The following is a 13,867-nucleotide window of genomic DNA, read 5'->3' on the forward strand; positions in this document are numbered from 1 at the left end:
TACTTTGCGATCCTCAGGCTTCCAGGCATCCGAGGAGAGAGGATAGTCCCCCAGGGGAAGAACGACATCATGTTGATATTGCGCAAGACAAAAGTTATTTCTACACATCGTCACAAAGCGACTCAAAGAGTATTCGCCAATTTTCTCATCAGTGGATGATATCAAAGATCAACAATAAATTGAATCAGCTCCGAGATGCTTTCAGTCTCGATGAACATGAGAGGGCCTTCTTCAGATCTCGCAGGAGCATGCCAATAGATAGTACTCCAAAACAATACTCAATGTCGGTGTTCATTGACGGCAGAAGAGTTGCAAGGAATTGTTGAAATCGGTTTCGATTTCGAGATCATCGGCTTACCGTTAAACTTGATGAAACACGTGCGCTATGGTGTTATAGTCCGAACTTGATCTCTCAAAGATGGATGACGGGAGGATTTAGATAGATGGTTATTTAGATGGTTACAAGACTAAATCTTTGCATATTTTAATAAAACCTTACTATATCAAGTTATCTAACCTTCTACATAGGGCTATTTGCTCGAGGTTCTGGCCCAGCGTCGAATAAGCTCTTGTCTACCGAGATCGACAACAAATCTTGGACCCCGTCCTTTTCTCCCTTTCACGATCAGTTGATAACATTTTACTCAATGTTTGCTCAAAGTCAGATATGCTAAGAACGAAACTTGGGGAATCGCATAGCATCTTTCAACTAAGGCGCTTATCCAGAAAATTATCCATTTGCCATTGGCGAAAACATGGCTAGGTTCTATTTATGCTATTCTCTATGTATATGCGTGCTTTACAACTTATGACGGCAAAGCAGCCAAATAAAATTGAGCGACTGCGTGTTCGAGGGCTGTGCTCCAAAATATTGAACTCGTTTGACAGAAAGTCCAAGAGCTAGGAGTCTGGGAGGAATCGTGAGCCTATTGCGATGTGCTGACATAACTAATTTCTAATTTCAACCTTCATGACGAGAACTCTTCGGCTACGCACACACACACACACACACACACAAGTCTATTTCGCCTGGTAGGCCAATGCCCAAAGGGCTCTGAAGCGAAAACTACATAACGTCTATTTAGTTTTTGCCTCACTCTCGTTAAGCCCATGAAAATCTCAACTTGTTCTTTCCAGTCTAGTCATCGTTCTTCTCCCGTATCCTCGCAAGCCGACTTGAAGCCCAATTCCTCCAAGTGTTCCGTTTCCTACCTTCGGCGGCTGAAGCGATGCCTGCTGTTGGCTATTTGAGGGCGTCAGGGGTTGTTAGTTGGTGTTATTGATTGAATGATGTCAGGGTAGTGTAGTTTGGGCCATGTCTGTTCCAGGCAACGTGTGGCGATCGTGAACATAACTGTAGCTCGTACCGCATCTATTGTCGGTTGTCCATTTCTGACCGTATGATGCTGCCTTGCCTCCTACGTGAAAGGAGAGGTTGCCGCTTTTCTCATTCGTACACTGAAACATCTCTTTGCATTTTGTCGTCCATTTCACCCATCGAAAGAAGAAATGCACTACCGATTCCTTTGCCCGCCCACGTGGGCACTCGTCCGTCGTCGCTGCCCTGATCTGATAAGATAACCGTTCAACCGCGCCATTCCGGTTCTAAGAATGGAGAGGAAGCTACCAAATGGAGTTGACTCTGTTTCCGTTTGCTCTAAGCTTCTCTACACCATCATATATCTCTCGTATATACCCTTGACCTGATTGCTGGCGAGGGTTACTTATAGCTTGTACTGCAGATCTGTTACTCGCCAAGATCAAAATAACTCAATACTTGATCTCTGGCAGACAGCCACGGCCATGAGCAATCGCTGCTAGTTCGGCTGTCTATGGATTGTTTCCTTCCCTCAAGCCCAGGGTGGCCGAAAAGGTTTCGTTGGTCTTGCCGGCCCTTGCCACGTACATGGGAATTCTGATAGCTCTTCCCATGCTGACTAGATCATTCCGCGCGGAGCTGCTTGTCGCTATCCTGACCGCCCATCCTGCTTTAGCTAGTCCTTTGATCTTGCCCTCTTCTTCCTGTCTTGTGCTATAACGTACAGTACAATACAATACAATCTATTACGAACAGCTGCTTGTTTTAATACAGGGTGGTGCGGGTCCAGCGTCAGTAGTTTATTATTATAGTTTTATTGAGAATGCCCCAAAACGGACTAAGCGCGGCGCATGGATATGTACAGCCAGTGCCGGAATTAACCCTGCTATGTCTTAGTTATAACAGGATCTAGGCATTTCGGCGCCTAGGCTTCGAAGACCATGTATTCTAATCGACTTATAATCTTTTGCCTTTTATGCAAACCAGCCTAATATATCCTTTTCATTTATCTGGTCTTATATAGAGTCAAAATTCACTTAGGATCACTAATACCCATCTAAATACTATTAGTAAGTAGGAAGGCCAGGGATCATACTAGCATCGGTAGTATACTAAGCATGCGCCACGTCTAGTCCATTTTAGGGCATTCTTAATAAAACTATAATAATGAACTACTGACGCTGGACCCGCACCACCCTGTACAGGGGGTACCTGTGAGTTATGTCTTACGCTGTAGATCTCAAGCAAAGGCAAGCAGTTCAGTACGGTAATCATAGATGACCTGTGGTAGGGTATTGTTTAGCATTTTCTGGCACCCCAATTAAAATAATCACTGAACATGATGGCCAATAGTGGACCTGTGTAATGTATTAACAAGACTTGGTGTCAACGTCCGTTTGTTGACTTACATGCTACGGCCTGTACTAGACACACCAACCATGTCCTGATTCGTGCTCACAGACTTTTTGATGAAAGCAAGGCGGCATCTGGTTTTGGTCAGAACTGTACATATTTCCACCTTTCTTAAAAAAAGAAAAAACTTTTATTTGAACCTAAAACATCCTGTTTTTCATCATACTTTGAACTGGCTGATTTAAGCTGCGAGTTTTGCCTGAGGGCGTTTCGGAGGATGAAAATATATCACAATGCTGACCACAAACCCGGCCGACATGAAATAAAACTAGAGTTAAATACGGCAGAACGTCTTCAGTTTGACGCTTCAGTCCCGGTTGCTTTCAACGTACTGGGTAAGATAGAGAAACGTGCAGTTGACCGTCGAAATAATGAGCTGGACTACCCTGGCTGAAACAGGTACTCCCAACAACGATCACCTTACTAGAGGTGAAGGTAGTAGACAACCAGGCGGCGCTCAAGTGGACCAAGGAATCGGAGTTTCCAGCTTTATCGCTGCATTAAGCAGTGGTTTTGCGATATTTATGTTACAGCTCTTACTCTTCTTGCTGCTGAGGAACAAGCTGGGGCGCATCTTGTAAGATCACCTGCTTGTAGTATGGGTCGTTTGGACACTAAATCATCTAGCAATGAACCCAAAATAAAACAACGAACTCGTTTAAGTAAACCTGATGTGAGATCCTTGAGTCTAATCTCCTCCATCAAACGGTCATTGAACAGCGGCGACTCGGACATTGCCCGCGACTGCGGTCTCGATGCCTACTTTTTTCTCCGCTACTTGAGAACTCTTCTTCTTGCGTTTTTTCCAATAGCGACGCTCGTGATACCCGTGCTGATTCCATTAAATTACGTCGATGGGCGCGGTCATCAACTTGATGCCGATGGACGTGCTGCAAAGGATCATGACAACGCACAAGTCACTGGCCTGGACACGCTGGCCTGGGGTAATATCAGACCAAGCAATGCTCACCGCTACTGGGCGCATCTCGTGATATCCATCGTTACTATCGCATGGGTTTGCGCTTTGTTTTTCTATGAGATGAGGGCCTACATCGAAATACGACAAACTCATCTTACCAGTGCTGAACATCGATCAAGACCTTCAGCGGCAACTATTCTTGTCGACTCAATCCCTGCAAAAATGTGTACTGACAGTAAATTGAGAAAGCTTTTTAATCATTTTCCAGGTGGTGTAAAGAACATATGGGTCAATAGAGACTTCTCTTTGCTGCTTCAATTGATCGATCGCCGCGACACAATTGTCCAGCAACTGGAGGTTGCGGAGACAACCTTGATTAGAAATGCCCATTACGCATGGAAAAAGGGTAAAGCAGGGTATTGGCGACGGCTCTTTCGTGCAAATTCTAAGAGCACTGGAATCCATGGCACCAGCGGAAATCGCCCTGACCCCCGTGAATTCCCAAGTACTGATTGTGAAAAAGACAGCAGCAGCGGATTGTGGGAAAAGTTCTTGAGTAGGAGCGACCGGCCCACACATAGACTCCCAGGTTTGGGATTGCGATGGTTATTTGATGGTGCGCCTTTCTTCGAAAAAGTCGACACTATAAGTCGGTGTCGCAAAGAGTTAGAAGAACTTAACATAAGAATTGAAAAGCAGCAGACATGTTATGCTGACCTTCCGTCCGCAAACTCAGCATTTGTCCAGTTTCGCACTCAAATGGCGGCACATATGGCTTGCCAAAGCGTAATTCATCACCTACCAGAGCATATGGCACCCCGTTCCATTGGATTCTCTCCAGATGAGATCATTTGGACGAATATAGCATTGTCTTATAAAGCAGGTTGGGTTCGTGCGCTGATAACTTATGTTATTCTATTCCTAATGATATCCTTGTGGTCACTTCCGGTAGCGTGGACGGGCGCCCTCAGTCAGGTCGATCAACTAATCCAAGGGAGTGACCTGCTTTCGTTCATTGGCCGTACAGAAGCGCTTAGACATGTCATTTCAGCAGTTGCTGGCTTATTACCGACTACAGCATTAACAGTTCTTTTAATCCTCTTACCGTTTCTTCTAGAATATTTGGCGGACTTCAAAGGTGTCAAGACTTACTCTTTGAGACAGGAGTTTGTTCAGACTTTTTATTTTGCCTTCTTGTTCATACAAGTATTTTTAGTTGTTTCCATTGCTTCTTTTTTTACGGCGTCGATCAAAGAGCTAGCCACGAACGTCCGGGGCGTGCAGCAAGCCAGTGTAGTGGTCAATATCCTTGCTCAGAACCTCCCGAAAGCGTCAAATTACTTCTTCTCTTACATGGTTCTTCAGTCGTTCTCTACCAGTGCTGCGACGCTTCTTCAAGTGGGTAGCTTGATTTCGCATTACATTGTCGGGCCAATGTTTGACGTAAGCGCACGAGACAAATGGTTCCGAAAGACGAAACCGCATTCGGTTAAGTGGGGCTCCGTGTTCCCTGTATACACGAACTTCGCATGCATCGCTCTAATCTATTGTATAATATCCCCACTTATTTCTGTCTTTGCTATTCTCACGTTCGGTCTCATATGGCTTGCTCAGCGGTACGCAATATTAAATTTTTATCGCTCTGATCACGACACCGGAGGAGTTCTTTATCCTCGCGCTCTCAACCAGACATTCACCGGCTTGTACGTAATGGAACTATGTCTTACCGGGCTTTTCTTCATGGCCAAAGACGAAAAGGCAAATGCAGTCTGTTCAGCACATGCCATAATTATGGCAATAGCGTTAGTGGCTACTGTTCTCTTCCAGGTGTTTCTGAACTGGAGGTTCGCTCCTCTCTTCCGATTTCTACCAGTGGATTTGGGGAATGATGAAGTGACGATGACCGGCCAGAAGAAACAAGTGAAGGATGATCTCCAGCTGCCACAAATGTGTTTGGAGGATATATCAAACATGGGCGAGAAGAATGAAGTGTCGGAGCATCCCCGTAATAACACAACCAGTAAATTAAGTACCGAATTTCCCACGACGCTAAAAGAGGTACCTAAAAATCAGAGGGAAATCCTAGTCGATGAAGCATTCAAGCATTATGCTCTCACCGTAAGACAGCCTATTATCTGGATTCCTCGAGATGGCCTTCATGTCAGCGAAGATGAAATTGACCAATGTAAACAAATTTCGGGTTCTATCGATATGTCTAATGATGGTGCCTATCTAGATGATCATGGGCGTGTGGTCTGTCATGACAAACCACCAGATTTCTCAGAGTTCGCCTATGTTAAGCTTTGATTAAAGACAAGCATATTGGAAATTATTTGCGAAAGCACGACGTTTTATATTTCATGTTACTTTATAAGGTGCTCTCAAACCTTTGTTAAACAAATTGATAGCTGGTTAAGATACTCCATTGGTTGCGACTTAATCAAATGTGTAGCGTTGATTAACTATAGGGAATTAAACTCCCTTTGCAAGAGATTTGATGAGGTGCATGCAGATTGGTTTCCATCATTCTGACAAAGGCAGTCGGATAACCACCGACACTGAAACGAATGGCTTTGGCCAGCCATAACACGAAGGTCGGGTTTTGTGTAACGGAGAGGATGTATAATTACACGAAAACAAGCCATGTTCGTTGTGTGAGTTTCGTGGCTTTCATCCTTAATTCGCTATGCCTCTAGGACTTGTTCATTTTGCTTCTCTCCACTTAGAAGCATCCATTCGAGGCCCACGAAGATTGAGCCGCCACATTTTGATTTACATGGTGAAAAGTCACATGTAATTTGATCAAATCGTAGCAGTGGGAGTGAAACTTGAAAATATCTTAGGGCCTTAGCGTCTTCGAAAGAATCGATACACTCTTTTAAATGGGCCGCTCAGGCATTTTCCCCTTCCCTATGAGAGTATGAGAGAATTCGCGACTTTATATGTGTACCTTTAATCGTTCCTTAGAGGCATTATGAAATGTACTTCTACAATAATCATGGAAAGACGAAACCAAGCACGTGGTAGTACAGTAGGCATAACGAGTAATACTAGCAGACTATAGAATATGTTCATGAAATGCAAGGTTGATTTGAAAGTCAGTGGTGTACTTGATGAAGACTGGAAGTTCATAACTCGCTCTTTCCAGTATAGGCGTCTTCACAGTAGTGTAGCGATCACAAGCCAAGTTATATGCCCATAACTAAGATAAATCTGGACTCGATAAAGTATCCAATACAAGTTTGTAAATCAATATACAGTTACACAGTCAACCTTTTCTAATGGTATTTTTATCGTACTGTAGTGACCAAGCACCTAGGGAAGCATCTGCGCGGTGCGAGGCAAGCCAGCGGCTCGAATCCCGTACATCCCCTTTTCTTGGAAAAGGGAGCCACTCGTAAAAGCCAGCTTCCGAGGGGCCCACGTCCCATTAGGAAATTGTTTACTGGGAGTTTTGAGGTTCAAGTTTGGGTTTATTTCCTCGGGCACGCCGGTTTCTCCCCGGTACGGTGGTCATCAGCGCGTTTCCCTGGCCAGTAGGCAAACGGCAGGTTTTTGTGATGGAATGGTGAGGGCATTCATATCCCTAATTTAAGTTACTAAATTTAATCTATCATATATGTTTCTGTCGCTTCAAATAAACAAGCCTTACAGACATGTCAGTGGCTAAGTTCGTTGAGACTCTTCATTCGCCAGCAATTTTGCACGAAGGGCGAACTGAACCGCCGTCGTCAGAAGGTGGGGGCCAGCAGCGCGATAAATGTATGGGTCCTATTTAGAATTAGCTGCGTACTTTCATTGAAAAGTGTACTCACATCAAGACTGGGCAATTCACCGCCCGCAAGGAAGTCAGAGGCTTCCTTTGGTAGATCCAGACAGCTTTGGGCCATTGTGGTCATGACTCCTTCGAGATAAGCAACTATGTAGCCCTCGTTCGCATCGCATAAGATACCATCAGCACAAAACTCCCAGTTCCAATCGAGCACTCCCTTTTGTCAGTTAAAGACCTTTCACCCTTATTTGCGAGCTTTACCTATCTTAATTATCCCATATTCATTGACTTGAATGATATCGATGCCAAATACCATTTCAAGACCCTTAAGGTGACGAAGGCCTGCAACGATCTTGAATAATCAGCTATCCATCACAATCGCCCGAGAAGGAAAGACTTGCCTGTTTCATTATACAAGATACCTCTTCTGGGAGTAATGGGAAAAGGTCGAACACATTAAGGTGTAGATACTCAAAAACGATGAAGAAATTGTCATTCTCAGTCTCATAATAGAATGACTCTGGTCGTACAACATTGTCATGGGAGATGCAGGAGAGTTTTTCGCAAATGGACAAGGATGGACGCGGAACCTGTTTGATTCTGACCAATTGTCGATTAATCAAATGGCGATGCTGGCCAACCCACATTTTCCCATGGCTTTGTTGGCGGTGGTGCTGATAGTCTGAATCAGGATGTCTATGAAGGTAACATGGAACAGCGGCATGTTTAGAGCGTCTCGCGTTTAACACGCAAAAGGCCTGTTTTCGTCGGATCAGCGTGCTCATGGTTTTGATTGCTTTCGTAGAGAAACGAAGGCCGTCTGGGCTATATATACTACCTCGGCTCATTGGCGTTGTAATCCACGCCAGTGCTTTTATTATTCATCTAGTATGGACCCTGGATACCGGCCTTCCTCAAGTCTGTATTCAGACGAACCCTTCTTTCTAGAAAGCCTCGTTTGCTCCCCTCCGCCTATACTATTAGAGACGGATGCGCATACCGATATGGGGTTAGCCAATAAGATTGAGCTTCTTCAATCCGAAGTCGACAGTCTAAAAGCTGATTGGACACCCACATATAAGTTCTTCGAGCTGTCTGCAGGGCTTGCGTGCCATATGGGACTGATTTTCGAAGATGCTAAAGAGCGTATCATACTAGAACGAAAGAAATGGTTAGCAAACTGTACAGCCTTTTAGAGTTAGCCTCGTGTTGGGCTATTCCACGCGCCTTGAAAAGTCATTTGAGAAATTTAAAGTCTGTTAAGACTGCAAAACGCAATGACAAAGAACCTAAATAGAAGCCCGGCTCAAAAGAATGATAATAGAATTAGGTTATAAAATCGAAGATTTGTTTGGTATGCTAGCTCGTGGACATGGCTTCTATTAGAGATGAAGAAGGCAGGCACGTTTGTGTAAATACCCGTGACTTTCCTTTTGACGCATCGTGAACACTTTGGAGTTCCGAGGTCGCAGCTATACTTTGCCTTTGCTCACGCATTACAAGATTTTCGGAGAGAGGTTCGCATTGTTGACCGAGGCAAGTTAGATAATTTTAACAGTAGAGGAGGAAGTTTATAAGGCGGTAGCATGAAGTGGAGTAGGATTTATCTGTGAAACAAACGGTCTAGCCTCTTCTGAGCAGAAACCCTGGTTGGCAGCTGAGTAACATAAGACGAACTACCCTACCCTGATATAGATCGCCGAAACAACGAACTTGGGGGACTGAAAATAAGCTCAGACGTGGAGCTTCTACTATCACATGCTGCTGCTCAATCCTAATACTTAACTAACAGCATGCCTGACCTCAAACTTGGCCATTTCTGAACAATCTCCTCAACCAATCTAGAAGCCCATAATTTCGTTCGAGAATCTCGCCTCTATGGTGGACTAGACGAATGTAGGCACTAACATGGACCATTTTTGGAAGTGCTCACCTGCCGAACAACAAAACAAATCTTTCTCACAATGGCCTGCAAAATGTTCCTCAGGAATGCGTGGAAGCTGAGGCCAACCTGGTCGGTGATAGGCTGACAGATGCCAACATTGATGCCGAAGACGTAAAATTTCTACAGTCCAGTTTACCCTTCACTAGCAAGTAGGACACACCTTTCCTCCCCCCGCAGACAACTACCACTTAGATATAGGCGCAGATTGCTCTAGACGGCGCTTGCTGGTACGGCGTTAAGTACTGCGCCAGGTGTCCGCCTAGCGCAATCAAATTTCACCACGAATATGACGCTCATATCGCTTGTGATGCCAGCTTGCTAGGCATATGCTTTAATGCACCTTGATTTTTATTTCCTTTCTCTTGCTTCTCTTCTTCCAATCATCTCAATCAAGTGGAAAAAATGGAGATGGAGGGAAAGAGCAAAACCAGGACATGGAATGAAGAGAGAATGACAGTATGTTTCACTTGCGCTAAGCAAACGCAGTAGTAGAAATCCAGAAAGATTTCAATTAACTACACAGTTGGATGACTCAGTAGAAATAGAGTGCCCACGGCTGTTCCGTATTTACTTCTGTCGTCAAGGGCGACCCCCTCCGATCAACGAAAAGCTTTATCTTTGGCCTGTTATCACACGCATAGTACTCTCTCGCCATGGAATCTTCCAGGTAATTACATAGGACCCATCCCATGTAAGTGCGCTGATGCCACTCGCCGTCTGGTGCTGGTGCGTCCACTAAGTCGCTCATGCGTCTCAGAGTCGTCCGATCCTGCCGTATCTCTTGCTGCCAATTTATCACCTGGTCCTCTTCAACAGCATCTGAAGGTATAACGATTATGATCGTCCGTAAACGTGGAAGTCGGGCAAGTGCCTCAAAAAGGGGAAAGAGATCAGGGCTGTCTGCAATATCAACGGCAATGTGCTCTATAGGTAGCATGAGATCTTCCAGCTGAGAGTCTGTGATCGCGGAAGGAGGAACTAGGAAGAGGGTTCGAGGGACAAATAGATGTTCCAGAGCTCGATCGAGCCCTGTGTAGACACGGCTGGAGCGGAGCCATTCGCTCCTCGCCTCTTTACACGCATATGTAATTGGTGGTGGACGACCATGCGTGGAGTGCGGAAGGCTTACTGTGATCTCGCACCAATCACGCGCGAATGTGCAGACTGCCACTGCCGGGTCCACGCCATCAAAAGCTGCTCGCCAGATCATCAGGCGAAGCTCTGTCGGGAGATGTTCGAACTGAGGAAAGCTTGCTATACCTGCATCTCTGTGTATGTCCGTGTATTTCTCTGCATATTTATCTGAACGTTCAGCCGCATACTTGCCAGTCTCCTGCGTGCATTGGATAGGCTCCTGCAACCTGAACCCTACATAAGGTAACAGCATCTAGACAGTAACAAACAGATAGTCGACAGAGGAACATAGTGATGCGTCTGGAAGAATTGGAGACCTTATACGTAACATCAAAATTACATTGACGTCCTTTTTTTGACATATCGGGCCAGAAACGAGTGGGGTTCACTATAAGACCAGGCAGATCATGGACAGTGGTTTGACGTGATACGAAGGGGAAGTCGGTACCAGGCGGTTCGCGTATGTTGAGACTATACTTGGTATTCATTCTGCAGAATCAATCTTGCCGACTAGAGAAGAGATGCGTGACGCAACCCGAGATAATGTCATCCCAGCTCTGAAGTTCCCCAGAATGCGATCCATAACCCTTAGCATGACTTAATTCGGTTATGGAATTCGCGCATAAGCAATTATTCAGCTCTGCAACATACATACCTCTCAGGTGCTACCACTGTCCTAGAATGGATTGGCCTTCACAGTGCGCGTTGGCCATACGGCTGCTTTCCCTTCGACACTATGATAATGTATACAAAGCCAGCTGGGTACAGACGGCAAGCACCATGTGCCGAGACTTTCGTGGGAAATGGACACAATTCCGGCAGTTGTGGCACATTATGGGCTTGTGGAGTCGGGAACGAAAAAGTAGGCAATGTAGATATTCATTAATAACTAGTGCCTGCCTGCTCACAACAAGCAGTGGGTCGTAATGAATGATAAATTATATGTTAGCGCACAGTATTGTAGTACATGCACATGTACCTGTATACGCAGCGACTTACAGCTATGGTTGTTTAAAATATTGCCCTAAACACATCCCCCGACTTCGATAGATGATCGAGTAGTGAGTTTTCTAGCGTCCTCCCCCACTAACCTCTACACAGAGAGCCAGGAGCCAAGAAGCTCTTTTTGGATGCCTCACACAATATAAAATCAAACGATTCCTCTCATAATGGCAATTGCTTTTATGTCTAGACACAAGAGAGCGTTGATACTTGTTCCTGACCTCAAGTATCTTCCTCCAGGTCCTACTTCGACTGTCAATGAAGGAACATGTGAGATACGGGTCTTGTCCCAACTACAACAGTGAAGCATCGCAAATTTCTCGTAGAGTAGATCATCAAGTGCAGCAGCTTGGGGGTAGAACCAGCGTTTCCCACAGTTCTATCACTTATGTGAATCGAGGTGACGATCAAGTGTCGCTTCGAAGAAGGATCGTAGAACTCAACCGAGAGAACGGGAGACTGCATCATGAGGATAAGTACTTTGCTACACTGGCTAACGATGTACTAGTATCTCTTAAATCCTCGATCCAGTCTTGTCTATCCAAAATCCCTGACGCTCTGCTCTATGATAACACAGCTACCTTGCACGGCAGCGAAATGGGGAGTAGCATCTCGCAAGCGTTCAGGCGCCAACGCCCGCATACCGACCCTCTCTCGAGCCTCAATCAGCGCAAGGCTCATATTCACGGTCTCGCTGATGCACAGGATCCTCAGGTAAATTTGGTGTCTTCCTGGGGTCAGGGTGCAAGAAACCGTCCATTACCGCCGACTCCACACCCTATGTCGAAGTCTGCGCTCGAGACGTTGGAGATTAATCTCATACGACAAAATGGGATGATGAGGCAATCAATCGCACTGAATAGAAAGCTCGTTTATCGGGTGCTACTGCGTTTAGTTTCTCAGATACGACAATTGGCTTCTGCGCTCGGATCGGTTGTCACGGAGGCAAACCTCTTGATTGAGCAATTGAATACCGACTGGCGACAGTACATTGAGGATGTTATCAAGGAGGAAACAGATCCAGAAATCCAGGACTCAGGTATCGATTTAGCCTGCAGCTTAGATGCCAAATATCACGCCGGCAACATTGACCATAGATCAGAGTCAAGACTACGGGATTCGGGTATAAGTTTGAGCTACGAGCCAGACTCGATGGAGCCAAACTATATAATAAGTGATCATATACCTCGTTCCGCTACACAGGCAGGTGGCAGAGATTTCAATTCACTAAACAGCCCATCCATGAATCGAGGAAGTTTGAACATGGGAAAGAGCAAGGAGGATCAAGGTCAAAGCTGGCCTTATGTAGAACCTCTTCGAATAGCTCATCAGAAATCTCAGCCTTCCCCTGGTTGTGATACTGTGTCCTCGAAAGCTAAATTGAGGCAACGCCTCGCCATGCTTCATTATGAGCGCATGTACTACAGGAGACTGGCCAACGAGGCAGTCGTCCGATTTGTACCTACAATAAAACATCACGTTCACAAGGTCCAGAATCTTTTGCACGAGTATAGCACGGAGGAGAATAGACTCAGGAGTTTACTCCAGCAGCAGATAAACCTTCGAACCACTGAGCATTCTACTAGCGATGGATAAGGACCAGATTTGTATGCGCCATACTGTACCGATAATCGCCTGGATACGTTGCTCGTTTCGAACTCCATCGTCTCTCCTTTTTGTTGTTGATTTTGCTGTCTCTGTCTCTTCCAGAATCACGTTCTTTATGGTGATTCCTCATCAGTAATCAGAGAGCATTTCTATGGAATATAACTTCTTAATAAAACAGTAGTAAGGGGAATACAACGTAGTAGCGATGTGAGGCGTATACAGTAGATACTCATCAGTAGAACTTCATTTGGTGCAGGATAGTGGAAAGCACCCTACAGTCCATCAACACAATCAACGCCAACGTTTTCGTAGAGGCAAGGGCAGTTTTAGAGCTACAATGGAGAGGGAGCCTCAAAAGGCCGTCCAGTTTCAAATCCACACTAAAAAATATATCCGCTGCTATTGTGCTGCTATTGTCACGCCCTCAAGTTTTGTGGAATGAGTGAGAAAGGGCTATCGCTTACAGTACATCTCCGAGTCAAGTCAATCTTGCCACTACCCTCGAGAGCAGCTAGCATTTCGGAGAGTCCAACAATTCAAGTTCGTACACAACAGAAGAAAGCAGCTGTTCACATGCGACAGAGAAGCCGAGAACGTAAATGGACTCCTGGGTAGAAGTCGACTACATATCACATTCATTGCGCGCGGGGATGAATATTTATACCGTCTCTTGACTTTCAACGTCAGTGCCTTGAACCGAACTGACTTTATTAGTTTTTTTCCGCTTCTATTTTTCTCAACCGCCAGCCAGCGATT

The 13,867-nt window shown here is 45.3% G+C and overlaps 4 protein-coding genes across 4 annotated transcripts; 2 read left to right on the forward strand and 2 right to left on the reverse strand.

The window, feature by feature from the left end:
- Nucleotides 1–3,102: 3,102 nt before the first annotated feature.
- BKA55DRAFT_531088 (uncharacterized protein) lies at nt 3,103–5,957 on the forward strand (the record flags this gene model as incomplete). The annotated part of the gene is made up of 2 exons (XM_046189201.1): nt 3,103–3,308; nt 3,359–5,957. The coding sequence occupies 2 exons, from the start codon at nt 3,103–3,105 to the stop codon at nt 5,955–5,957; spliced, it is 2,805 nt and encodes a 934-aa protein (XP_046040804.1).
- Nucleotides 5,958–7,316: 1,359 nt separating this feature from the next.
- On the reverse strand, nt 7,317–8,146 carry BKA55DRAFT_600438 (uncharacterized protein; the record flags this gene model as incomplete). Its single annotated transcript, XM_046196528.1, has 4 exons — nt 7,317–7,421; nt 7,466–7,635; nt 7,684–7,764; nt 8,068–8,146. 4 exons carry the CDS (start codon nt 8,144–8,146, stop codon nt 7,317–7,319), a joined length of 435 nt encoding a protein of 144 aa, XP_046040805.1.
- Nucleotides 8,147–9,899: 1,753 nt separating this feature from the next.
- On the reverse strand, nt 9,900–10,754 carry BKA55DRAFT_698731 (uncharacterized protein; the record flags this gene model as incomplete). Its single annotated transcript, XM_046200546.1, has 1 exon — nt 9,900–10,754. One exon carries the CDS (start codon nt 10,752–10,754, stop codon nt 9,900–9,902), a length of 855 nt encoding a protein of 284 aa, XP_046040806.1.
- Nucleotides 10,755–11,685: 931 nt separating this feature from the next.
- Nucleotides 11,686–13,099, forward strand: BKA55DRAFT_600439 (uncharacterized protein; the record flags this gene model as incomplete). Its single annotated transcript, XM_046196529.1, has 2 exons — nt 11,686–11,773; nt 12,012–13,099. The coding sequence occupies 2 exons, from the start codon at nt 11,686–11,688 to the stop codon at nt 13,097–13,099; spliced, it is 1,176 nt and encodes a 391-aa protein (XP_046040807.1).
- Nucleotides 13,100–13,867: the final 768 nt, after the last annotated feature.

Source organism: Fusarium redolens (genome assembly GCF_020744475.1).
Source record: "Fusarium redolens strain MPI-CAGE-AT-0023 chromosome Unknown BKA55scaffold_43, whole genome shotgun sequence".
NCBI classification, from domain to species: domain Eukaryota; kingdom Fungi; phylum Ascomycota; class Sordariomycetes; order Hypocreales; family Nectriaceae; genus Fusarium; species Fusarium redolens.